The sequence below is a fragment of the Panthera onca genome, chromosome F2 (assembly GCF_046562875.1).
Source record: "Panthera onca isolate mPanOnc1 chromosome F2, mPanOnc1 haplotype 2, whole genome shotgun sequence".
Taxonomy (NCBI): Eukaryota; Metazoa; Chordata; class Mammalia; order Carnivora; family Felidae; genus Panthera; species Panthera onca.
In genome coordinates, this window is record NC_138356.1 from 61440189 (window position 1) to 61467597 (window position 27409).

The following is a 27409-nucleotide window of genomic DNA, read 5'->3' on the forward strand; positions in this document are numbered from 1 at the left end:
GGTCAACATATGAAATAAGAGGGTGAAAAGTATTACCAGCTCTATTTTTAGAGACATAGAATAAAGGAGTTTAATGTCTATCATCAAGCAAAAATGAAATACAAAAGAAAAAGAGAGGCTTCCCCAAGATTACAAAACAAAGCTCCATTTTCTAATTCATATTTTAAGAAATAAACTCAAATTTGTAGGCTATTACAAGAAAAATTTGGAATATTTCCCTATTTCTCCTGTTTTTCTCCCCCATTTTTTTTCTTTGATACTACAGTAAATTTTTTTGCTCGGGTCTACTATTCCTATCCTTCTGAGCTTCAACCATCTTTGAATTTGTGGGAATCTATGGTAATTTATTCACAATTCGTTTTTTGATGCATCATAGCATTTGCTTTTTAGAACCTTCTTAAAATTCTTAGGATTCACATCATTTTTTATATCAAGAGCCTATTCTGCATCTATAGGTACCCAGGCCATTTTGCTCTAATGAGGTGATGAGAAATGTATTTTAATTTTGGATTTCAAGTTTGGGGAGGGTTATGGACCCTTTTAGGAGCCCAGAGAAGACTGTGGGATCCTGCATCCCCTCCCCCCATCATAAAACACACACAGACACACATATGAACACATTGCATCCAATTTCAATGGACCCTCTGAAGCCCACCTTTGGATCCCCTGCTTAGTACCTCGAAGAGCAATCTCAGCTCAGAGTAAATCCATATTGGTTAATCTCAGAGTCTGGGACAACAAAGCAGGGTTTAAAAGTAAGATTGGCCAGATTCCTTGTACTTTTCTTCTTGTGGCATTGCCCAGAGGCTGCACCCTTAGTGGGATTCCTGCCTTGGTCTGCCTTCTGCACTGCTCCAGAATAAGTTCTTTCTCCTGGTCACCACCTAGTTTTCTCTGACCACAAGATTCATGAAAAGCATAAAATAAAGCAAAGCTTCCTATGGCTTCAGCAAATCATATGGTCATATGAACAGTGCCAGAACAATTGGTGACCTTGTCTTGGTCATGTTGCCTTCTCTGCACAAAGGAAGGGAAACTTCTATCATGCTTCCTTTTTAGTTCTCATGCTCCTCTGAGTTGATGGCCATTGGTGGCCCACACTGCTACATGACATGTTTTTTTTATTATTATTATTCTAAGGGTATGTATCACATTACAAAGGCAAAGACTTATAGATATAAATATTCTATGTGCCTATTGCCAAATGGCTCCTATTCTAAAAAAGGAGATTATTTGGAACTGTTCAAAATCCTGAATGCTATTAACATCATCAGAATCCCAGTTCTGCTGTTTGCTGGCTATTTGGCCTCGGGCAATTACTTAACCTCTCTGAACCTTAATTACTTCAGCTAACTACAAATCAAAACCACACTGAGATATCACCTCACACCAGTCAGAGTGGCTAAAATGAACAACTCAGGAAATTTCAGATGCTGGCGAGGATGTGGAGAAATGGGAACCCTCTTGCACTGTTGGTGGGAATGCAAACTGGTGCAGCCACTCTGGAAAACAGTGTGGAGGTTCCTCAAAAAATTAAAAATAGATCTACCCTATGACCCAGCAATAGCACTGCTAGGAATTTACCCCAGGGATACAGGAGTGCTGATGCATAGGGGCATGTGTACCCCAATGTTTATAGCAGCACTTTCAACAATAGCCAAATTATGAAAAGAGCCCAAATGTCCATCAACTGATAAATGGATAAAGAAGATGTGGTTTATATATACAACGGAATACTACTTGGCAATGAGAAAGACTGAAATCCTGCCATTTGCAGCAATGTGGATGGAACTGGAAGGTGCTGAGTGAAATAAGTCAGTCAGAGAAGGACAGATATCATATGTTTTCACTCATATGTGGATCTTGAAAAACTTAACAGAAGACCATGGGGAAGGGAAAGGGAAAAAAATGATTACAGAGAGGGAGGGAGGAAAACCATAGGAGATTCTTAAATATAGAGAAGAAACTGAGGGTGGATGGGGTGTGGGGGAGAGGGGAAAATGGGTGATGGGCACTGAGGAGGGTGCTTGTTGCCCTGGGTGCAAGCGATGAGCCACGGGAATCTACCCCAAAAAGCAAGAGTCCACTTTACACACTGTATGTTAGCCAGTTTGACAATAAATTGTATATATATAAAAAAAGAAACTATGCGATTGACTAAATGGTATCTATAATCTTTCCATCTATGAAATGCTAGAATTCTATTCCAGCCTGTAAATAATGCTTTATACTTGAGAAGAGCTGATATATACTGCCTGCTTTAGGAAGTGTAAGTAGGTTCAACTCACAATACAGCTTTGATAGATTGGTAGAGAGTGTGTGCAAAGCTGTGTTAAGAAGGATTCTGGGGGTCAACAGGGACTCAACAGGAGAAAGTGCTGTGATCTATTAACAGTGCTGGTGTGGAGAAGAAAGGAAGAGTTTGGGCATGTGATAGTATTTGAATCTTCAGACTGGCTCATACGCACATACCTAACATTGCTCTTCACCCCTGCTTTTTAAAGCAGGGACACAGGGTCCAAAATCCTTTCAAAGTGGAGTAATTTGTAAGGAAATGCATCAAAATGTATCTGCTTCCTTTCTCCTGTTCCTTTAACATCTCTTAATCACTGCTGGTATAGCTTGGCTGAATAAAAAAGCAAAACCTTTAGTAGTTGAGACTTCAGAAGGAAATTTCTTGCTTGTTCCTTACACTTGATATTTCTTATAGAAGGAGCTGTGAACTGTAACTTCCTATCTAGTTAGCAAATGTCCTTCTATCAGTTCTGAGAATGGGTAGGGCTGTCAGTGAGGTATTTGTTTGCAACCGTGTTCACTTCTTGCTTCTGTCAAACTCATCCATAGTGTGGAACTCCAGCAGAAATCCTTGAATAAAAATCAATGTCCTGGAGAGAAGCCAGAGGAGCTGGACTCAGGAGCCATCTATCACTGCCACAGCAACTCCAAGGCCACAGACAACAGAGCAAGCGAGCAAGTCTATGCCAAGTGGAAACTCTGTGCTGCTTCAGGAATATGCTTCGTTTTCATGATTGCAGAGGCCGTGGGTGAGTATTATTCAAAAAGACTTCTCTGATTAAACTAGCAAACAGACAAAACCCCACATCATTGCAGGAGGGTTACATAAGTTCTTCTTTTAAAGAAAGATTTCATATTTTCTGTAAGTATGGAGTAACAATATGCTCATTGTAGATAAGTTGGAAAATATTAAGAAACAAAATAAAATTCATTACCATCCCACATTCGAATACTAACCTCTAATAACATTGTGGAGTATTTTTTATACAATATATTTTTCTATTCAGAACTCGGTTTTTAAAATATAACTGAGGGCATACTGAATGCTTTTGACCATGCCATCAAATATCCTTCAAAAACATTTTTATGCCTGAACAATATTCTATAATATGCTCCACTGTAATTTACATAACCATGTCTCTACTGTTAGAAATTTAAGGAGTTTTTTTTCCCCCTGCTGTGAACAATGCTGCAATGAAAACTCGTGAATAAAACTCCGCCTGCCTCTCTGGTTAATCCCTTGAAAGAGATTCCTAAAAGTGGAAAAATTGATTGAAGGATATAAATATTTTTATTACTTCTTGATTCATACTGCCAAACTGCTACCCAGAAAGCTTAAAACAATTCATATGTCTGCCTGCTGTACATGAGCATTACTGTCCAAATCTTTATCAAAACTTATTTTAATCTTTTATTTATTTTTTAAGCTTATTTATTTACTTTGAGAGAGAGAGAGAGAGAGAGAGCACAAGCTGAGGAGGAGTAGAGAGAGGGAGAGAGGGAGAGAAAGAGAGAGAGAGAGAGAGAGAGAGAGAGAGAGAGAGAGAGAGAATATGAGAGTCCCAAGCAGGCTCCACACTGCCAATGTGAAGCCCAATGTAGGGATCGAACTCACAAACTGTGAGGTCATGACCTGAGCTGAAACCAAGAGTCTGATGCTTCACTGACTGAGCCACCCAGGTGCCCCTTAATCTTTTATTTATTTATTTTTTAAAGTTTATTTATTTTGAGGGGGGGGGGAGGAGAGAACATGCAGTAGCAGGGTTGGGGCATACAGAAAGGGAGAGAGAACCCCAAGCAGGCTCTGTGCTGTCAGCGTGGAGCCTGACATGGGGCTCAATCCTGTGAACCGTGAGATCATGACCTGAGCCAAAATGGGGTTGGATGCTTAACTGACTGAGCCACCCTGGTTCCCCATATTTTAATCTTTTAAAAATCTTTATTCATGTATAGGTGAATATGCTTTATTTTAATATTCATTTCTTTGTTACTGTTAGAATATTTTTTGCAAGCTTATTAGTAATCTGTATTTCACTTTGTTGATGCATTTCCTGCTTGCCTCTTAATGTCTCCTGATCATTTGTTTTTTAGATAATTTATAATGTTCTGTTCTGATCTCTGAGAGCTCTTTATACTGTTAGGATATTGAAATTTTTATACTTGTTATAAGTACTTTTCTAGTTTTTTGTTTACTTTTTAGTTTTTGGTTTGATGTGGGTAAGTTTTAATGTTTTATATATGTAATTGTATGAAACATTCCATTTTGAGCTGATTTCTTTTATTGCTCTCACTACTTTAGTGCTTTGGTTCCTGCCTACTGAGAAGACAAATACCATGTTGTTGTTCAATTTTTTGCATGTAATTTCAAATTATTTTGTGAGATTAAATATTCTCTAAGGACTAAAGATTCTTTTTCTAAATAGTTAACAAAGTTTTCAGCATTATTTATAGAATAATTAATCACTCCTTCCATTGATTTTTGATGTTTTTTTTCATCACTTATCAATATTTTATAAAGAACAGGGTTTGGTTCTAAGGTGGGTTTCATCAATCTGTATTGCTATTCTCTGTTAGTAGTAACATATTTAAATAATGTACATTTACATGTTATAATATCTGTTCTTTCCTTATTATTCCTTGTTTAATAGAAAAAAGGAAAAGGCTACTTATTTCTGTTTATTATTCTAATTGAACACAAGAACCATTGTATTCTGTTCCCTCCAAAATCAAATTATGATTTTACTGGTATGTAAGTTGATTTGGAAACAAAGATCTTTTAAAAATACTCAGTTTTCTCTTCTAGGAACATGGAGTTTCTCCATTTATCCAAATACTCTATGTCTCTCATCAATATCTTGCAATTTTAGTTTGCTTATTTGTTTGTTATAGTACAGGGACAGCCTGTTTCTTGCTAAGGTTATTTACATGTGTTTGTTTTATTATATTTCTCTTTTTTTCAATAAAAATATGTTTCATATTTTTACCATGTTAAATAATATCTTATGCTAAATCAAATCTTATGTTCAAATAGTTAACTGTTAAGTGAAATGCTTCCTGAGAGGTTAAGTATTTTCACTATGTTAATGAAGTGGGTTTTTTTCCCCTTAGTTTTTAAACGATAAACAAATAATCAAGGATGCTTGTTGACTTTTGTCAAGTACCTTTTCTTTTAAACATATTCTGTTAAAAATTTTTTTGACACATTGCTGGTGTGTGTTATATTCAGAGATTTCCTAATATAGTACAATCTCTGCATTTCTGGCATTACGATGATAATAACTAATATTTATTTAATACTTACTATGTGCCAGAAACTGTGATGAATGCTTTCCATCGTGTTACTTTACTTAATCCTGTTGAAATCCCTGAGAGGTAGGTCTATTATTATTTGTACTATGTAGATGAGGAACCTGAAACACAGAGAGTAAAGGTCTCTACTGGAGTACCACAGCTCGTAAATAAGTGGGCAGGCAGTCTGAATTCTGGGGCTCATGTTCATAGGCTCTCATTACATTGCCACTCAAATGGACTGTGGTGGACCATTCTTTCAACGCATTGCTCAATCTGGGCCACTCATATTATCTTTAGGATTTTTTTTATCTTTATTGATAATTGAAATTTAACTATAGTTTTCTGTTATGGGGCTATTTTTCTAAGTTTTTGAATTAGAGTTACACATATGAAAATGAAAAGTTTAGTTTTAATGACACTTTTTATAAGAAAATGGAAACCATTTTTGTAACATTGTAACTATCTCTTCCTTTTTAAGAACTACCTGGTAAGTTGTGTAGCTTTGGAGATTTTCTTGGAAATAATTTTTAACATATGTTTGTTTGCTTCTTCCTCATTTATTGATGTACTCAAAATTTCTACTTCATGAGTAAGTTTGGGTCATTTGTGTTTTCCAAAGTCAGCCATCTCAATGAAATTTTCCATCTTATTATCATACAATGGAACATGACAATTTAATACTAAAACTCTCTAACTTATTCTACTTTCTCATTTTAATATTGTTTAAATATTTTCTTTTCCTTGATTTAACTTGGTAGATGTCTAATTTATTGATATATCTATTTATCGAATATATTATTATCTAATTTTTTTTATTTTTAATTCATAATTTTGCCTTTAAAAATATTTGTTACTTCCTCCATCTTTCTTCAATGTTGTACTCTTATTGCATGTTTTAATATCTTGAGTTATATCCTTCTCTGATTATTTTTATCCCATATTTTTATTAATAATAAAATTATGTTTAGCTATGCACTTAGTCTAAAAGTTTTGACTTTATTATTTATTTGGCTTAATATTTATTTATTTTAAATTATTTGAATTTATATATTATTTTTGAGTTTATTTTATTTTATTTTTTAATGTAAAAGGAATACCAGAAACTACCTGGCATATAGTATCATAAGCTATGACTACCCTATTACCACTATTACCGTTATACTGTTACTAATTTTTTGCCTTCATTTTCTATTACACAAGAGGCGGACCAAATTAGTAATTATTTGAGACTGGAAGAAAACAGAACTTGCTAACTTTTTTTTGTTTGTTTGTTTTTCTCATTTTTGTTTGTTTTTTGTCTTTTGCACTATCATAGATAGCAATCAGAATTAATTGGTTTCTTTTTTTCTGCTTTTTGCATTTATATTTTTTAATATTTTTTTTATATGAAATTTATTGTCAAATTGGTTTCCATACAACACGCAGTGCTCATCCCAACAGGTGCCCTCCTCAATGCCCATCACCCACCCTCCCCTCCCTCCCACCCCCCATCAACCCTCAGTTTATTTTCAGTCTTTAAGAGTCACTTATGGTTTGCCTCCCTGCCTCTCTAACTTTTTTTTTCCCTGTCCCCTCCCCCATGGTCTTCTGTTAAGTTTCTTAGGAACCACATAAGAGTGAAAATATATGGTATCTGTCTTTCTCTGTATGACTTAATTCACTTAGCACAACACTCTCCAGTTCCATCCACATTGCTACAAAAGGCCATATTTCATTCTTTCTCATTGTCAAGTAGTATTCCAGTGTGTATATAAACCACAACTTCTTTATCCATTCATCAGTTGATGGACATTTAGGCTCTCTCCATAATTTGGCTATTGTTGAAAGTGCTGCTATAAACATTGGGGTACAAGTGCCCCTATGCACCAGCACTCCTGTATCCCTGGGGTAAATTCCTAGCGGTGCTATTCCTGGGTCATAGGGTAGGTCTATTTTTAATTTTTTGAGGAACCTCCACATTGTTTTCCAGAGTGGCTGCACCAGTTTGCATTCCCACCAACAGTGCAAGAGGCTTCCCCTTTCTCCACATCCTCTCCAACACCTATAGTCTCCTGTTTTGTTCATTTTAGCCACTCTGGCGTGAGGTGATATCTGAGTGTGGTGTTGATTTGTATTTCTCTGATTAGGAGTGATGTTGAGCATCTTTTCATGTGCCTGTTGGTCATCTGGATGTCTTCTTTAGAGAAGTGTCTATTCATGCCTTCTGCCCATTTCTTCACTGGATTATTCGTTTTTTGGGTGTGGAGTTTGGTGAGTTGTTTATAGATTTTGGATAGTACCCCTTTATCCGATATGTCATTTGCAAATATCTTTTCCCATTCTGTCAGTTGCCTTTTAGTTTTGTTGATTGTTTCCTTTGCAGTGTATAAGCTTTTTATCTTCATGAGGTCCCAATAGTTCATTTTTTGCTTTTATTCCCTTGCCTTTGGAGATGTGTCAAGTAAGAAATTGCTGTGGCTGAGGTAAGAGAGGTTTTTTCCTGCTTTCTCCTCTAAGGTTTTGATGGTTTCCTATCTCACATTCAGGTCCTTCAACCGTTTTGAGTTTATTTTTGTGAATTGTGCAAGAAAGTGGTCTGGTTTCATCCTTCTGCATGTTGCTGTCCAGTTCTCCCAGCACCATTTGTTAAAGAGGCTGTCTTTTTTCCATTGGATGTTCTTTCCTGCTTTGTCAAAGATTAGTTGGCCATACTTTTGTGGGTCTAGTTCTGGGGTTGCTATTCTATTCCATTGGTCTATGTGTCTGTTTTTGTGCCAATACCATGCTATCTTGATGATTACAGCTTTGTAGTAGAGGCTAAAGTCTGGGATTGTGATGCTTCCCACTTTGGTCTTCTTCTTCAATATTACTTTGGCTATTCGAGGTCTTTTGTGGTTCCATACAAATTTTAGGATTGCTTGTTCTAGGTTCGAGAAGAATGCTGGTGCAATTTTGATTGGGATTGCATTGAACGTGTAGATAGCTTTGGGTAGTATGGACATTTGAACCATATGTATTTTTCCAATCCATGAGCATAAAATGTTTTTCCATTTCTTTATATCTTCTTCAATTTCCTTCATAAGCTTTCTATAGTTTTCAGCATACAGATCTTTGACATCTTTGGTTAGGTTTATTCCTAGGTATTTTATGCTTCTTGGTGCAATTGTGAATGGGATCAGTTTCTTTATTTGTCTTTCTGTTGCCTCATTATTAGTGTATAAGAATGCAACTGATTTCTGCACATTGATTTTGTATCCTGCAACTTTGCTGAATTCATGTATCAGTTCTAGCAGACTTTCGGTGGAGTCTATTGGGTTTTCCATGTATAATATTATGTCATCTGCAAAAAGTGAAAGCTTGACTTCATCTTTGCCAATTTGGATGCCTTTGATTTCCTTCTGTTGTCTGACTGCTGATGCTAGAACTTCCAACACTATGCTAAACAACAGCGGTGAGAGTGGACATCCCTGTTGTATTTCTGACCTCAGGGAAAAAGCTCTCAGTGTTTCCCCATTGAGGATGATATTAGCTGTGGACTTTTCATAAATGGCTTTTATGATGTTTAAGTATGTTCCTTCTATCCCAACTTTCTTGAGGTTCTTATTAAGAAAGGATGCTGAATTTTGTCAAATCCTTTTTCTGCATCGACTGACAGGATCATATGGTTCTTATCTTTTTTATTAATGTGATGTATCACATACATTGATTTGTGAATGTTGAACCAGCCCTGCAGCCCAGGAATGAATCCCACTTGATCATGGTGAATAATTCTTTTCATATGCTGTTGAATTCGATTTGCTAGTATCTTGTTGAGAATTTTTGCATCCATATTCATCAGGGATATTGGCCTGTAGTTCTCTTCTTTTGCTGGGTCTCTGTCTGGTTTAGGAATCAAAGTAATGCTGGCTTCATAGAATGAGTCTGGAAGTTTTCCTTCCCTTTCTATTTTTTGGAACAGCTTGAGAAGGATAGGTATTATCTCTGCTTTAAATGTCTGGTAGAATTCCCCCAGAGAAGTCATCTGGGCCTGGACTCTTATTTGTTGGGAGATTTTGGATAACTGATTCAGTTTCTTCGCTGGTTATGGGTCTGTTCAAATTTTCTATTTCTTCCTGTTTGAGTTTTGGAAGTGTGTGAGTGCTTAGGAATTTGTCCATTTCTTCCAGGTTGTCCAGTTTGTTGGCATATGATTTTTCATAGTATTCCCTGATAATTGCTTGTATTTCTGAGGGATTGGTTGTAATAATTCCCTTTTCACTCAGCACCAGGAGGGAGGCAGGCCCGTCAGAGGGATGGATCCACAGGAGCACAGTGTTGGGCGTTTGCGGGGTGCAAGCAAGTTTGGTGACAGGAACTGGTTCCCTTTGGAATTTTGGCTGGGGGATGGAAGAGGGAGATGGCACTTGCCAGTGCCTTTGTTCCCCCTTGAGCTCAGTTCTGTCTCCCGGGTCTCATCCTCTCACCCTCCCCGCTCTCCGAGAGCAGAGCTTTTGACTTGTAACATTCCAGATGTTAAGTCCTGCTGGCTGTCAGAACACACTCCGTCCAGCCCCTCAGCTTTTGCAAGCCAGACTCGTGTGCTCTGCCTTGCCAGGCGGGCTGCCCCTCCACTGCCCCAGCACCCTCCCACCAGTCCATGTAGCGCGCTCCACCTCTCTGCCCTTCCTACCCTCTTCCGTGGGCCTCTTGTCTACCTTTGGCTCCACAGAGTCCATTCTGCTAGTCTTCTGGAAGTTTTCTGGGTTATTCAGGCAGATGTGGGTGGAATCTAAGCGATCAGCAGGACGAGGTGAGCCCAGCGTCCTCCTACGTCACCATCATCTCTCTCTCCCCCCAGAATTAGTTGGTTTCTTAAACCTATGGAGTCTAATGGCTTGTGTACTTGTATTCAGGCTTTTATTTATTTTTTAAATGTTTATTTATTTTTCAGGGAGAGAGAGAGAGAGAACATGCACAGGTCAGAGAGGAGCAGAAAGACAACAGAACAGAGGATCTAATGTGGGCTCTGTGTTGACAAAAGAGAGCCAACATGGGGCTTGGACTCAGGAACCATGAGATCATGACCTGAGCTGAAGTTGGACCAAATGAGCCACCCAGGCACCACTTTTTTTTTCTCTGAATTTTTTGTTTTGTTTTTTTCATTTATTTATTTTGAGAGAGAGAGAGCGCATGAGTGGGTAGGGGCAGAGAGAAAGGGAGAGAGAGAATCCCAAGCAGGTTCCATGCTGTCAGCACAGTGCACCACTCAGAGCTTGGACTCATGAACCATGAGACCATGACCTGAGCTGAAATCAAGAGTTGCATGCTTACCCGACTGAGCCACTAAGGCACCCCTTTTTCAGACTTTTATACTTTTGAAAACTGGAAAAGAACTTCAACTCATCCAGTCCAAGACAAATCCAGGGTTGGCAAATAATTTTCTAGTCAAAGATTATAAAATTAATTGACACCACACAATTTCTAGACCCACAATAAGTCTTTTGAAGGAACCAACTTAATAGCTTGATGAGGTTGCAAAGAATTTACTTTTAGTAGTTCCAATTAGAAAATTCACTTGGAAAAGCTGCTGACACACATGCCAGATGTGTATTCTTTTTTAATTATTCAAATTCATAAGATCATGGACAATACTCTGTTGCTCATATAAGAGATGGACAAAATGGAAAATCTAAAAAACAGAATCCATTCAAAATGTGATTGGAGGGGCACCTGGTTGGCTCAGTCTCAGTCGGTTGAATGAGACTCTTGATTTCGGCCTGGGTCATGATCCCAGAGTTGTGGGATTTAGCCCCACGTTGGGCTCTGTGTTGACAGTGCAGAGCCTGCTTGGGATTCTCTCTTTCCCTCTCTCTGTGCCCTCCCCAGATTGCATAGGTGCTCTCTCTCTCTCTCTCTCTCTCTCTATTTCAAAATAAATAAACTTTTAAAAGTGTGATTTTAAAAGGTGATGTTCTGGAAATTCATAGCTTTCCAGATAAAGTACTGACACCACCCCATGCAAACACAATTCGGTTAGATAAACTGGCTCGTTTTCTCCATTACTTTCTTCCTCTGCTTTCCCCTGAATCCAGGTAGATGGTGAAAACAGATGGCATCTTCTTCCCAGTATGTCTAATCAACAGTCTGAAATGAGATGGTCTCCCATTCATAAAACTCACTTTTCTCCTCATACCTTTCCTATGCCCTGGCATTCTGCTTTAAAATGACATATTTCTAGGAGAGGAGGGAAGAAAAACTATTCACTTGGAGTGAACAAATAAATCTCCCTCTTCCCTCTCATTCTTAATAATTAATTCATCTATGAGTTCTAATCTGGATGTTGTCAGTAAAGGAATTAAATGGATACTCACAGAATCATTTGGAGTTTGAGCTGCATTGATTTTAGGTTGATTTTCCTAAAACATTGCTCTCATCATGTTAATTCTGTCTCCAAAATTCTTTAGTGGCTCCTTCTTGCCTAATTCAGTGCTTCACACCCTTCTCCCTATCCTGGCAAGCACAGGAAATTTTACTGATGACTGGGGTACACCCACAAGGGTGTTGTAGCAGGAAGAGGCTGCTTCAGAGGCTTCCTCTGTGCTAGGTCCCACTTGGCTGCCCCATGTGAAAAGAGATCGGTATGTTCGAAAGCTCTGGCACCCTGGACAAAATGAAAAATTCTTACTTTGACTTTCAAGTCATTCCACCATGTGGCTGCCAAACTGACTATTAATCCTTTACTGCTTCACTACATGACTCTTCTGTTTCAGCTGTTTATTCATCCTATGCAAAATAATCGTGGCACCTTAAAGTCTCTGTAGCTTTTGCTTATGTCTTTTCATCTGAATGGAAAAGGCCTCTCCTCATGCCCCACAATCATCAAAACCCTGCTCATCATTCAAGACCCCAACCAGACCTCACCTCCTCCCTAAAGCCATTCTCAATCAGGTCAGAGAATGCAACTGGTATTCTCAGGTTACTTTTGGGAATCTAGGATGTCCACATTCAGGATATAGGATTTGAGACAGGACTTGAAGTTTGTGTAGGAATTGAGGGGTGGCTAAAAGAGGGAGGTAAAAAAAAAAGGCCTTGCAGAGAGAGGTCCCTGACTATTGCTGTGGTCCAGGAGGTAGTAAATATCAGCCTTGCCTGGAAAGAGTTTAAGTGGGTAGGTCTCAAAAGGACAGGAAATCTGTATTCTTAGAAAGTAATTCAACTGAGGGGCACCTGGGTGGCTCAGTCAGTTGAGCATCCAACTTTGGCTCAGGTCATGATCTCAGGGTTCTTGGGTTTGAACCCCACATCGTGCTTTGTGCTGCCAGAAAGGAGCTTGCTTCAGATTCTCTGTCTCTCCCTCTCTCTCTGTCTCTGCCCCTCCACTGCTCGCTTGCACACACACTCTCAAAAATTAATAAACATTTAAAACAATTAAAAGAAAAAAAAAGAAAGCAACTCAAGTGATTCTTGATGCCACTGTAGCAGCAAATATTGCCTATTCAGGAAGCTTCTTCCTACTCACTGTGCTAATTCCATTTCTGGTCCTCCTGGACCAAAAACCTCATGCTCACAGGCAAGGCTGGGTATGAGATTCCAAGCTGGATTATTCCATCTCTGGGTCTTTTTATAGGGAGGATAGATGGGGGACTCTCTCTATCCTCTGCAAATACTATGCTGTAATGCTATAAACCTGGAGCTTCCAGAGGCCAACCTTTCTTGCTAAGGGTAAAGTAGTCTATCTTCAGTGGGACAATAAATAACAATAGTTAGTGACAGAGCAGAGTCCCTCAAACATTATTTGAACCTTAGGATTAGCCTGCACTAGATCCAACCCCACCCTGATTTGTTCTCAGTTATTTGACCCAATAAATTATCATTTGGTTGCTGTTGTTGAAGCTAGTTTGAGTTAGGCATTTATGATTTACCATTAAACCTATCTAAGAATCTATCTAAGTCAGCGATGTAAGATAAAACACAGTGAATGGAGAATAAAACTAGACTGGTAGTTGGGGGTTCAAGAAAGAGGGTGAAGCCTGGCTGGGGAATCCGGATTAATTCTATAGGCCTTGTGGAATAAGCTGGCATTTAGAACAGGGGAGAACCAGGTCATAGGGCTGTGTTTAGAGAGAGAACTGGTCATGGAGCAGATTGGAGGAAGGAATTAAGGAAGGCCATACGCATCAGCGTGTCCACTCCTAATGGGCCTTTGAGCCTGTTGAATTGGGACTCTTTCTGACTACTTGTGAAAATTACTAGCATGGAAAGGCCCTAACATGCACATGTACGCATGTATCCCTATTTGAAAAGGCAGATGTACAGACACTGAGACCTCACAGAAATCAGCTCAAGTATGGCTATTACTGGCAGCAATTGGGAATGGTCAGGGAGAGATGCCCCGATGCAGGACTGTTTAAAGTGTAAAGAGTGATGGAGAATGCACGACATTGCTAGATTGGAAAAAAGCTGGGGGCTGGCTGGGGAAGACAGTAAGTAGCTCGGCGTACAAAAATTCTCTTAGAGAAAGCTATGGCTGGGGGGTTTGATACCCAGAAGGTTTACTGATAAGGGCGCTGGCTTCATACTATAGTCATGGTGTCTCAGAGCCTTAGGCTACTTATATTCTTTGAGGTTCTTGGTATTAAAAATTTAAGAAGTGTCAAAACACACCTATGTAAACTGTGGTGTGTTTTAATTACTTGTTAAATAATAACTGCATGTGTTTTTGATATGCCACATTATATAGTATAATAATGCTATTCATAAGATAGTTAAAGGATTTTAGAAACATGAATTAATAGCATACAGTAGTTGTCCAGTAATAGGACACAGCCTGATGTTGTCAGAGAGACATTTGCTTCTTTCGATCCTGTCTCTGTCTCCACACAAAATGTTATGTGTATGTAATGTACACCTTCTGGAGCTGAGGTGAATATGAGACCCAGGCCCAGTGGCTCCCCTGATGACCTCCTGTCCTGAAACCCCACAGGCCCTAATAAGAAATTGTTTCTAGAAGGTAGTCCTTAGTGCCTCTTCTATCTTGTTACCAGTGCATTGCTTTCTACATCTTGCCATATCCATAAATGAGTGCTCCTGTCTTACTTCATGACTTCATGGCATTTTCTTGGCTATCACTGTTGTGTCTTAACCTCCAGTTCCTTCTCCCTCTAGGTCAGCCTCCACACTGCTGGCAAAGATGTCTCTCTTAAATACAAATCTGAGCATGTCACAACCTTATGCCTCAATATCACATTAGATTCCCATATCCCATATCCTTATCCATAGAATAGCATTCAAATTCTTTAGCATGACATAATTTCCTATAAGGGGGTCCCCCAACCCACTTTTCAACTCTCATTTCTGGTTTTTCCTCCAACATTCCACACCTCTTGCTATTCCACAAAAGTGCCATTTTCTTTTTTTCTGTTTTTGCTCCTGTTCTTACCTCTTCCTGAAAAACCCTTCCCTTCTGGCACATTCTTACCCTTCTGTCCTCTGAAAAGCTCCTCAATGCTGCCAAGGAGGGCAGCGTTCTGATCCTCTGGCCCATTGTACATGTCTTCAATACAGAGAATGTTAACAGTGAGACCACTGAAGGGAGGGACTGTGATTTGTTTAACTTGAGCAGCACAGCAAGGGCTCAATAAATACTGGCTGGATGACTGTGTTAATTGTTGGTAATACCCCATGCTTTCAGAAGCAAACACAAGTTCAGTCAGAAACTACCTCTTGCAAACAGTTTTATCCATAAAATTCACCTCAATGGCTCACAGTTTTCTGGACTATTCTTATATATAAGCAAGGATGGTTGCAAAAGAGTTCTCACTTCCCAGACCTCCATCTAGGTATGTTTCTTCCAAAGTAAGCCCTTTTTCTCTCTCAGTTGCCTCCTCATTCAGCTGAGCCTGTTGAAGGACCCCTATAGGACTTCATTTCCTTGACTTAGGCTACAATTTGAGCCCAGCACATGGAATCATCACCACCATTCGTTGTTGAGATTGCGGCTGACTATTTATCTATATGTAGTCATTCTCTGTGTAAGAAATAATGCATTATTAACACGGCTTTATTATCAGACCCGAGTTTGGCAGATAGAACAACATTAGAGGGTAATTGGAAGAAAAGCTGATTTGTTAGCAAAATGTTGCCTTTTGGCTAATGAATCATTGTGATTTTTTGCACTGACAGCTCAGTAACAAGCTTGAAGACTACTTTGCTTCAGACCATTAAACTTTGACAAACCAGTGATTAACTACAGCTAGAGCCAGTGGTCTGTGGGGATTATTGCAATTATGAGCCATATCTATAACTTTTCAAAATCATTAGTTGAGACAAGGTGGGTTTGATGATGGAGGGGCTACTGATGGATAGGCTCCATTGCCTCGTCGTACACAGGCAATAAACAGCTGCTGGAAGACAGTCAGTCAGCAACAGCTCTGTTTTGGGGGAAGCTCTAGTGAGAGCAATAAAGACTGCTTTCAGAGAATGAGCCCTGTTTGGGAAGGAAGAGACAAGAATTTCTTCTGACTTGTAGTTGGAGGCTGGAGGTCTTTTCTCTAAAGAGAACTCAAAGGCAGTAGAGAAGGCAAACCAAACAGACAGAAAAGCAAGGTGGGACCACCATGGCTTGGGTTCTCTTCCTATGCTTTATTGGATTGTTGTTACACTCAGGGGCCCCAGTGGAAGGTGCCTGCCCTTTTCTTTACTGCTCCCTACTATTCATAATAGGGATCTTGAAATAAGGTGAATAATATAAATTAGTAGGGCAGAAGGAAGTGGTAAAAGAAACTGTGGTAAAATTGCAAGTCAAATACAAACACAGCTGTGGGCTGTGACTCCTGGGTTACAGGCAAAAGTCCAAGTCCTCAGCCTTACGTGTAAGACTCTTCAAATCCAGCCCTCACGTCTCCAGCCTCATCCTTTTGTATTTTTGAACTCTTATGTCCCAGTCCAACTGTGATGTTCTCTAAATGTGATGTGACCCACACTTTCCAATCTCTGTACCTTTGATCTCCCAGGAATGGCTGCAACCTTGAAATTCATTTCTATTTGTTCAAATCCTATCCACTCTCTGGGTATCTGTTTCTTATAAAATTGGGAAGAAGAGGTGGATTAAATCAACGTTAAGACCCTTTCTCTGATCAAGTTTTGTGAGTCTGTGGCATATTTCACCAACTACGGTTAATATGCATGTGAATCTACTTGCATTCTGGGGCCCTTAATCCCATGTAATGTTCTGTATCCCCCAGGTGGGCACATTGCTGGGAGTCTTGCTGTCGTCACGGATGCTGCCCACCTCTTAATTGACCTGACCAGTTTCCTGCTCAGTCTCTTCTCCTTGTGGTTGTCATCAAAGCCCCCTTCAAAGCAGCTGACGTTTGGATGGCACCGGGCAGGTATAGTTCACCCACTGAGCATTAATGTCAAGGTAGTGCTGCAAGGTCAAACCAAGGATAAAGACAGAAGAGACAAAGCAAAGCCTTGTTCAGAAATCCCTTAGAGGCACGTCTGATGTTCAGGATAAAAAGGATGTGTGTTCTCAAGGGCACTTTGGCAACAAGCCAGATTAATTGCGCTACCTCTATTTCAGTGGAATAACAGGAACACAGGTATCACTTCCGCAACCGCCCTGGCCCAAGGGTAACAGCCACGATACCATTCATCAAGTTACTCTGCATCTGGGAGGGAGGATGGGATAAAGCATCTACCATTTTGCAAAGTCAGGCACAGAGAGCCCAAGAGAGCTAGAGAGATTGAAGAACTTCTCACAGGTAAGTCGAGAATAGAACGTGAAGAAGAATTTAGGGCAAAGCAAGGGTGGCCGACATGCTGACACGGTGGCCAGCCTTCACTGGTGCCTCTAGATACAGACCACAACTTACACACTGACAATTGTGGGCTGTGGTTTTTCAAGTTTAGAATGGTAGGAAGTTCTCGTTTCACACGAAACAATTTATCATAGCAAGTGTTTTGGATCGCCTTTCCTTTAACATTCGGCGGTGGGGGGAGAGAGAGAGATGAGACAATAAACATCAATAAAAAGAATTTGTGACAATGTGACCTGAAGATGCTTTTCAGTCCCTGAACAGTGCTCCACTTGGGAAACATGTATTTTTGGCTGAGCGCCTGTCATTTGTACACATTTTTACACGTACTCTCCCCTTTCTGGTACTATTGGTCAAAGCTCTTTGGTAAACATGGGATGTTTTATAAACACAGGCACAACCCAGAATTTAGAATACTGCTTGTACTTTCTCATCTTGGTGATGGAAGCTCATGAGCATTGACGCTGTAGAAAATCAGGGCTGTTCAGTAGCATTCTCTGCTTTAAGACAAATGTTCTATGATACAGAGTATGATGTGGCCATAGAGCACTTTAAATGTGGCCACTGTTACTGAAGAACTGGATTATTTTATTCTATTCTATTTTATTATATTATATTTTAGAGAGAGCACATACCTGCATATGAGCAGGGGAGGGGTGGAGGGGGAGAGAGAGAATTTTAAGCAGCCTCCATGTTCAGTGCAGAGACCCCGACGTGGGGCTCAATCTCATGACCACGAGATCGTGACCTGAGCTGACATCAAGAGTCAGACATTTAACTGACTGGGCTACCCAGGCACCTGGAAGAACTGGGTTTTTAATTTTTTAATTTAAATGGATACAGCCACATGTGATGATGGTTACTGTTTTAGGCAGGACTGCTTAGACACACAGGTGAAAATGAACTAGCTTGTCAAATAGGTAATTTCATGGATGACTTTGTTTAGGAAGAAGCTAAGTATAAAAAGTGAATTTATTTAAAAAAAGTGTGAAGTGGCTAATAAGACAGGTGTCATGTGGACAGGTTGCATGTAAATGATTGAAGTCTGGGATACAATAGCCCCACACTGGGAAACAATACTTTACATTGTTCTGCTTTGACAGGGGAAAGATCAAAAGTAGGGAAAGTCCCCGGCAACGGACTCTCAGAATACTTCTGTGCCCTGGAAGGCTTTTAGTACCTGCCTACAAGGTTGAGTTAAAGATCAGGGAGAGGTGTTAAGGAACTCCACAGTGAGCAAATGTGCTTTACTCAGCCTGCAGACTGAACACTATCTAATCTTTAAATATTAATATACATGTCTCTGCTCTGATACTTCTTTTCGATATAGTTGCTCTTAAAATGCAGTTAGAGTGTTGATATACCTCTGAGCTTGCCTCCGTGTTTATAATATGTTGGGTTGGCAAATGAAACTCATTTTCATCATGTACCCTCCGAAGCCCTCCCTTGTTACTATTTTATTCCACACAAGGTACCGCTACTGGCAAATTGTAAATGTTTTATGGTGAAATTAAGAGTTTCTAAATACATTTTACTCTTTGCCACTCATTATTTCATCTCCTAATAAGTTTCAATCATTTTAGCACCTGTTTAAATTAAAATCCCCGAGGAAAATAGCAATGGCAGATAGCAATTAATATGCTTTAAAAATTTGCTAGAAATTACTTACTAATATGGAGCATAATGAACTCAGATGCTGGTGTTTAATGAATGCAACACTAAAGTGAATCATCTTAGTGCTAAAATCCATCCACACATTTGGAACTAGTTAGTTTAGAGCCTTTTTTCGCAGGGGGACAGGTTGGGGGGAAGCAAGGAACATCAATGTCTTATGACTCTCGGGAGATCAAGGTGATCCACAAATTCTTTGTGTATGGGTGTCTGTGTGCTCGAATCCCTAGAGATCCTTGGTGCCCTGCTGTCCATCCTGTGCGTCTGGGTGGTGACGGCTGTGTTGGTGTACCTGGCATGTGAGCGCCTGCTGTACCCTGATTACCAGATCCAGGCGACTGTGATGATCATCATTTCAGGCTGTGCGGTGGCAGCCAATATTATGTAAGTCACCCCGCCCATAAAAGCTTGTTTTTAACCCTGTGTGGACATAGATAGTGGGGTTTTTCTTGATGTTCGTTTTTGCTTGATTTTTCCATTTGTGGAGATGGTGAATTGAATAAACTGCCAATGAGGTAGTGCAAAGGCCGGGATCTGAATCGAGACCCAAGAGGCCCAGGACTGAGCTCCTAGCCAGTCTGCGTTCTCATACGTATTGATGGTTCCATATGGGAAATGACTTACTCCTATTTATTTAAAAAATTTTTTTAAAAATGTTTTATTTATTTTTGAGAGAGAGAGACAGAGAGAGAGACAGAACATGAGTGGGGGAGGGGCAGAGAGAGAGGGAGACACAGAATCTGAAGCAGGCTCCAGGCTTTGAAGTGTCACCCCAGAGCCCGATCCAGGGCTCAAACCCACAAACCGTGAGAGATCATGACCTGAGCCGAAGTTGGACACTTAACTGACTGAGCCACCCAGGTACCCCATCCGATTTGGTTTTTGTTACATGATCACATTATGGGTTCCCAGAGTGCTGGGTTGGAAGAGATCTTAGATTTTGTTTACTCCAGTCCCCTTTCTACTTTTGAATTCTCTTTTGCAACATCCCCATAAAATAAATAGTCATTAGTGTCATATATTTTAACAGAACTAGTAACAGGGAATTTGTTCCTCTCAAAAGCAGTCTATCTTATCTTTGTATCATTGTAAGACTGCCTGAAAACTCCTTCTTAAGCTCTATTAGCTAGTCGCTGTCTTTAGTTTCCACCTTTTGGTCCATTCTCTTATCCAGGCAGTCTTAATTCACTCTTATGAGACATGTGATGTTACTGGACATGTGATCATTTCTGTATTGGTCTGCTCTTACCCAAGTAAGCTACTTGATTGTTCATGACAAGGGTGTGGGGTGGGTGCTGTTAAGGCCAGGCCTTTGGTCTTTTTTGGTTGATTTACTCCTTCCAATCTGATAGCCTGATTCTGGGCAACCCGAATTAAAACTGCATCATCTACCTACCTACCTACCCTACCTATCAATTATCTGTGGTGAACAGAATAATGGCTCAAAGATTTCCTCAAAGATTTCCATATTCTAATCCTTGAAACTTCTGAGTATGTTAACTTACATGGTAAAGGAACTTTACAAATGTGATTAAGTTCAGGATGGATCTTGAGATGGGGAGATTATCCTAGGTTATCTAGACAGGCCAAATGTAACCAGAAAGATCCCTGTGAGAGGGACACTTGATGTCAGAGTAAAGGGAAGATGCTGTATTGCTGGCTTTGAGGACAGAGAAAGGATCCTGGAGCTAAGGAAAGTAAGTGACCTCTAGAAGCCGGAAAAGGTAAGATAATGAATTCTCTCCTAGAATCTCCAGAAGGAATGTAGTCCTGCATACCCATTTTAGAACTATAAGACAATATATTTATATTGTTCTAAGCCACAGAAGCTTTGTAATAATTTGTTATAGCAACAAAAAGAGATTCATATACACTATCTGTGTATCATCTATCTATCTTGTGATGCAACATGACACATGCTATGAGATAGGCTTATACCTGAAAGTGAAGAAGAATCACATTTTAAACAGTGTCTTTTAAGGAAGGCACAATGCAATCTCTGATATTAGAGGAAAATCCGAATGTGTACATCTTGAAAACGCTCCTCAGGTCACTCTAATACCCATACCTTTTGCCTGTGTCAGTTCCTCACCTCTTAGTGTGCAAACTGTTGCTCGAAATATCTAAGCTAACCAATTAGAAGAGTGGTATTTGACGCTATTACTGAGTAGATCCCTATTTCCATCCAGCTAACTTGAAAATGTGTTTCATATTGGCACTGGGAGAAAAAGTGTGTAGAGTTCAATGCAAATCTATCAGCACAAGGAGACAAATAAGGCAGAGCACATGTGTTGCTGACTGGGGTCAATAACATTATCTTTGCATAAAGAGAACAATATGTCCCCAAGACAGCAGGGACAATGAAAATATTAATAATTTCCCAAGAGGCATATGTCACATAGGTTGTGTCGATGCTACATGAATATGAAGGATACAGCTAGCTAACTTCCCCATAAATCTAGAACCTTGATAATCGAGTTTGACTTTCTAAATAGATGCCATCCAAATTTTCTTCCTACAGCAACTGCTTTTGAACTTTGATCTTAACATTGCAGGTGCTTTTCCTACTTAGAAAGATAAGGAAATTGAAAAGTGGTGACTTCCCTGTGCAAGTAGGTAGTTATTTATAGAAAAAGATATTGAGTGACTATAATGTTTCTCCTAGAACTGGGATTATAGTTTCAAGTGCTGCTAGATGCTGTGTTGTCTGAATACAGAAATATCAGAACCATAATTTGGGAATAAATCAAATCCTTGCAGACTCCAAATCAGGACAGAAAGTTCTAACAAAAGTTGCAAAGGGATTCTAGGATAAAGATTACTGACAGAGCCTTAAGGCTATTGCATGCTAAGTTTTCTCTGCCTGAAATATTCCCTCCTCTCCAGCCTGTAATTTAAATCTAACATAATCTTTCAAATTCAACTCAATTACTTTGTTTAACTAAATCAGACTTCCCTGTTATATTATCTATAGTACCTGTTCTTACTAGAACATTTTAATAATGAGAATTTCCCACTTATGGGTGTCTTTTTAAAATCTATGCTATCTCCATCATACTTAAAGCCACACCGGGGAAGGTTCACGTCTGTTTCATTCACCTTTATACCCCAAGCATTTAACAGTGGCTGGCACACAAGAGTCCCTAAGTTGTTTTTTTTTAATAAAATGAGTAAAAGAATGAATGACAAGGTGATGAGCACACATGGATAGATCTAGAAAGAGAGTATGTTAACTGCCAGCCATATTAAGCTGTCTGAGGATTCATAAATGGTAATTATTAATTAAGGGTGAATTTCTGTCCAAACACTGACCATCTAAAAACTGTGCATTATGTAACGATCAAATATTGCTGGATAGCAGTCATTCTACTTTGTGGATAATGACCTTGGGTTTCACAGACACTTTACCAGCAAATAGACTGGGATGTGTAGTACTAAATAATATTTTTTTAAAACTTTTGTTCCAAAATAAAATCAGGTGCATAATTTATATGCCTAATACTTATTCTTTGACTTGGGTAGGAGATGTTAAATTTTGTAATATGTTATCTATAGAGAGAGAATGAGGCCACAGCTCATACTCTTAGGACTGTATATACATATGTGTTTATATATATACATTTATATATACATTTGCATATATATACATTAATATATATTTACACACATATATGTGATACATTAATATATTTTAGTTTCTTGTTAATACCTAATATACACAAATGCATCATTGGCCATTAAAAATTATTCAGATTTTAAATTCTCATAGAAATAAACAAAATTAAGTAAAATACAATATTTTTAAAAATCCAAACTTGATTAAATTTTCTTATTTTGTTTTACCCCTTTCTGCCGCTTTTTGTATTTGAAACCAGTACATTTAATTAATCTCCCACCAAAGCTCAGCTTTAAGCTTAGCTCAGTGCCTCGCATTCAGTAGATGCTCAATAAATATTTCCCCTCCTTATTGTCAAATAGTTTCATCTAGGAAGTGATGCTTTCCGGTTTTAACGTGAACCAGAGTAGCATTAGGTAGATGGAAGAGAAAACAGGTGAACCTTTGTTGTCTGTCCTTGTGTAAAAATTTAAAACTTGTATGATACATTTGTTTTCAAAATTAGTCCAAAATAGTACATTTTACAGGATTAATATTTCAACTATCTTCCATCTTGGATAACACATGCTCTTGTCAACTGCTTCATTATGCCGCATAGGTTTTCAATGGCTAATCTCATGTGTGCCAAGAACATGCTTTTCTCTTTCAGACTAAGTGTGATTCTGCACCAGAGACATGCTGGACACAATCACAAGGAAGTGCAAGCCAATGCCAGTGTCAGGGCAGCCTTTGTGCATGCCCTCGGAGATCTATTTCAGAGCATCAGTGTGTTAACCAGTGCACTTATTATCTACTTTAAGGTGAGTATGTTTGAGTTTACTCACTGTCATAGTAAGTTTATAGATTAGGTACTGCAGAAGCTGACCTGCCAGTATGAACCTAAATGAGGGTGGCCAGCCTCTATTTACCTATACCAACTACTTTGCAAGGTTTAAACAAACAAACAACACATATTTAAAGCCTGAAACCTTAGACTTTCCAGATTCATAAGTACTATGTCTCCAAATGTAGGGCTGCCAGTCTTCCAAGAAAGTAGTTCCTTTTGTCATGGAGTTAAGATGAACAGCAATGGAACCATGAATACCTTAGGATTCTTGGGTTGTAAGCAACAGAAAGGATGTCTAGCTTACTTAAGCAAAAATATATTTATTAGGTGAAATGTATTGGATGTACTCTTGGATAGAAATCAAGGTAGAAATAAGGACAACATAAGGTATCTTAGATTTCAGAAACTATCCAAATTCTGTCCCAGGTACCAGTGCAGAAATGACTGCGAGTCAACCAATTTTTTTCCATTTCTTGGCATTCTGCTGGAGATTCTCTTTCTCTGGGAAAGAGAGCCCACCAGACCTAGCTTGGGTCTTGTACCTGCTGCTTGGCTGGGGAGGAAGAGCACCTGATTGACTGTCCCACCAATATCACCCCCCAGTGGGGGAAAGATAATTCTCCCCCTGCCCCCGACAAATCAGGGTGTTAATGGAAAGTTGAGATGGATCTTGGATGAAACTCTGACCCTAAACAAACATTTACTATAGATCTGTGTTTCTTGTACCAAGAACTAACAGAAGTGGGTTGGGGTGTAGGTGGGGGAAATGGAAAAGAAGAGCATTTAGCTCTGTTGTTTGCACCTTGATTGTCCAGTTATCAAGGACTCTTTATTATTTTTACTAAAAAATGAAAACACATAAATAAAAATTATAAAGACATATCTGAATTCAATTGAGCAAATATTCACTGAAAGCTTTAAGTTTAAGGCAAAATCATTCACACTTGTCCTGGGTAGTGGAGTTTGAGAGTTTCTCAGAGGTAATGAGGCATGGACTTTTCTGTGGGACAAAAATTCATCAAAGGCAGAAGGACACGTATCTCTTCTGGAGCTAATGGCTCCAGTGGTGAGACAGGGCAAGAATGAGGCCTCAGCTCATACTCTTAGGACTTAATCAAAGATGCCTGTCTCAAACATTTCTCCAAAGAAGACATCCAAATGGTCAACCAACACATGAAAAAATGCTCAACATCACTCATCATCAGGGCAATGCAAATCAAAACCACAATGAGATACCACCTCATACCTGTCAGAATGGCTAACATTAACAACTCAGGCAACAACAGATGTTGCCAAGGATGAGGAGAAAGAAGAGCTATTTGAACTGCTGGTGGGAATGCAAACTGGTGCAGCCACTTTAGAAAACAGTATGGAGGTTCCTCAAAAAATTAAAAATAGAACTACCCTACGGTCCAGCAATTGCACTATTAGGTATTTATACAAGGGATACAGATATGCTGTTTTGAAGGGGCACATGCACCCCAATGTTTATAGCAGCACTATCGACAATAGCCAAAGTATGGAAAGAGCCCAAATGTCCATTGATGGATGAATAGATAAAGAAGATGTGGTATATATATACAATGGAGTATTATGTGGAAATCAAAAAGAATGAAATCTTGCCATTTGCAACTACGTGGATGGAACTAGAGGATATTATGCTAAGCAAAATTAGTCAGAGAAAGACAAACATCATATGACTTCACTCATATGAGGATTTTAAGATACAAAAAAGCTGAACATAAGGGAAGGGAAGCAAAAATAATATAAAAACAAGGATAGGGACAAAACATAAGAGACTCTTAAATATGGAGAACAACAGAGAGATGCTGGAGGGGTTGTGGGAGGGGGGATGGGCTAAATGGGTATGGGGAATCTACTCCTGAAATCATTGTTGCACTATATGCTAACTACTTGGATGTAAATTAAAAAAAAAAAAAGATGCCTGTCTCGAATATGTGCCATCCTGAGGAGGGAAAGAAAGGAAACAACCCCAGTCTGCCATGACCAAGCTCCAGCTGGGCCTTGGTCATGTGCAACCTCTGGGCAGGTGATACCCTTTCTTCTCATCATAAGGAAGGCTGAAAAGCCATTGACTATTATATAAATGTGTGCATATTTTCATCACATACTCTGTGCTTCTATTAACAGAAAAGTCAAATCAGGCCTTTGGAAAGAACACTCAAGGCCCCTCTCCTTTATGTCTTAAATTTAATTTTTAAATTTCTTCAGCCACTGATAGTTTAAAGCTTAAAAGAAGGATTGAATCTTCAGGAAATCTTGCCTCTGAGTTGGATGTCAAGTTTCAGGGAGGTGAAAGGGTGATAGAGAGAAAAAGAAGCAGGGAGGTTTACTCATTTTATTATAAATCAGAATTTCTGCATGGAAGGCCTGAATTCAGTTAACCTAAGTCCCTATATTTTCTAGCCAGACTATAAAATGGCTGACCCAATCTGCACATTCGTCTTTTCCATCCTGGTTTTGGCCAGCACCATCACTGTTTTAAAGGACTTCTCCATCTTACTCATGGAAGGTAGGAGTGATTTTATTATTATTTCCAGGATCAGTGTTTCTCTTCCCTATAATCACAGAAGGGAATGGCATCAAGGCAAATCCACTGTTAATTTGCATTATAAGGAAAATCTAAATTTATAAGGATTTTTTGTGAAAACAAATATTATGATTTTTCTTCATATGGGAACAAAAAGAATTGCCTTCTCTTTTTTCCTCCAGCAACTATTAAATGATATGGCATACGATAAAAACAATATGTACAAATAATAAGGATAGGCACTGAGGGAGATATTGTGAAAATATACATTTCTCCCTAGATATATGGAAAAGGCCTAAGAAAAATTGAATAAGCTATCTCTTAGGCAGCATTATAGTTACTATAAAGGGCTTGTCTAAAACTCTTGTTAGATCAGGCCAGCACTCAAACTTCAAGGCATCAGAATCACTTGGGGTCTGTTAAAACACAGATTTCTGGGCCCATCCTGATAGTTCCTGAACTGGTGGGTCTGGGGCAGCAGCTGGGAATTTGCATTTCTTTTTCTTTTTTTTTTTTAATGAAATTTATTGTCAAATTGGTTTCCATACAACACCCACTGCTCATCCCAACAGGTGCCCTCCTCAGTGCCCATCACCCACTTTCCCCTCCCCCCACCCCCCATCAACCTTCAGTTTGTTCTCAGTATTTAAGAGTCTCTTATGGTTTGTCACATTCCCTCTCTGTAACTTTTTTTTCTCCCCTTCCCCCCGCCCCTGGTCTTCTGTTAAGTTTCTCAGGATCCACATATGAGTGAAAACATGGTATCTGTCTTTCTCTGCCTGGCTTATTTCACTTAGCATAACACTCTTCAGTTCCATCCACGTTGCTACAAATGGCCAGATTTCATTTTTCCTCATTGCCAAGTAGTATTCCATTGTATATATAAACCACATCTTCTTTATCCATTCATCAGTTGATGGACATTCAGTCTCTTCCCATCATTTGGCTATTGTTGAAAGTGCTGCTATAAACATTGGGGTACAAGTGCCCCTATGCATCAACACTCTGGGAATTTGAATTTCTAACAAGACGCTGATGCTGCTCGTCCAGGGACCACACTTCGAGAACCACTAGAATGACCTTTTCACACTACTGAAGGATTACTACACAAAAGGCACAAGAATGGAACCTAGAAAAGTCCATCAGAATTAGAGGTTTGCATCATATCAAGCAGTTGGATGATCAAGAATATCCAGACATTGGCTTGACCTTTTCTTTTTTGTCCAGCACATTTTGACGTAAGGCAGACAGAGTCTCAGAGTGCACGTGCCTTCACAAAAGCCCACATTTCCTTAGTGTTCACTGCTGAGTACACGTTTAAGAGTTTTGTTCCTTTGGGCACTATAAACGTTGGAGGATGATGATGCTGACAACGGTGAATC

At 39.2% G+C, this 27409-nt stretch overlaps 1 protein-coding gene across 2 annotated transcripts in view; it reads left to right on the forward strand.

The window, feature by feature from the left end:
* Positions 1 to 27409, forward strand: part of SLC30A8 (solute carrier family 30 member 8) — a 43647-nt gene that overhangs the window by 9810 nt on the left and 6428 nt on the right. Inside the window, exons 2-6 of one of the 2 annotated variants that reach the window (XM_060611188.3) lie at positions 2845 to 3044; positions 16788 to 16934; positions 19265 to 19418; positions 23300 to 23450; positions 25904 to 26009. In XM_060611188.3, coding sequence (XP_060467171.3) covers positions 2845 to 3044; positions 16788 to 16934; positions 19265 to 19418; positions 23300 to 23450; positions 25904 to 26009 — 758 coding nt within the window. Of the gene's footprint in view, positions 1 to 2842; positions 3045 to 16787; positions 16935 to 19264; positions 19419 to 23299; positions 23451 to 25903; positions 26010 to 27409 lie in introns of both variants that reach the window. The other variant, XM_078441539.2, reaches the window with a different exon arrangement.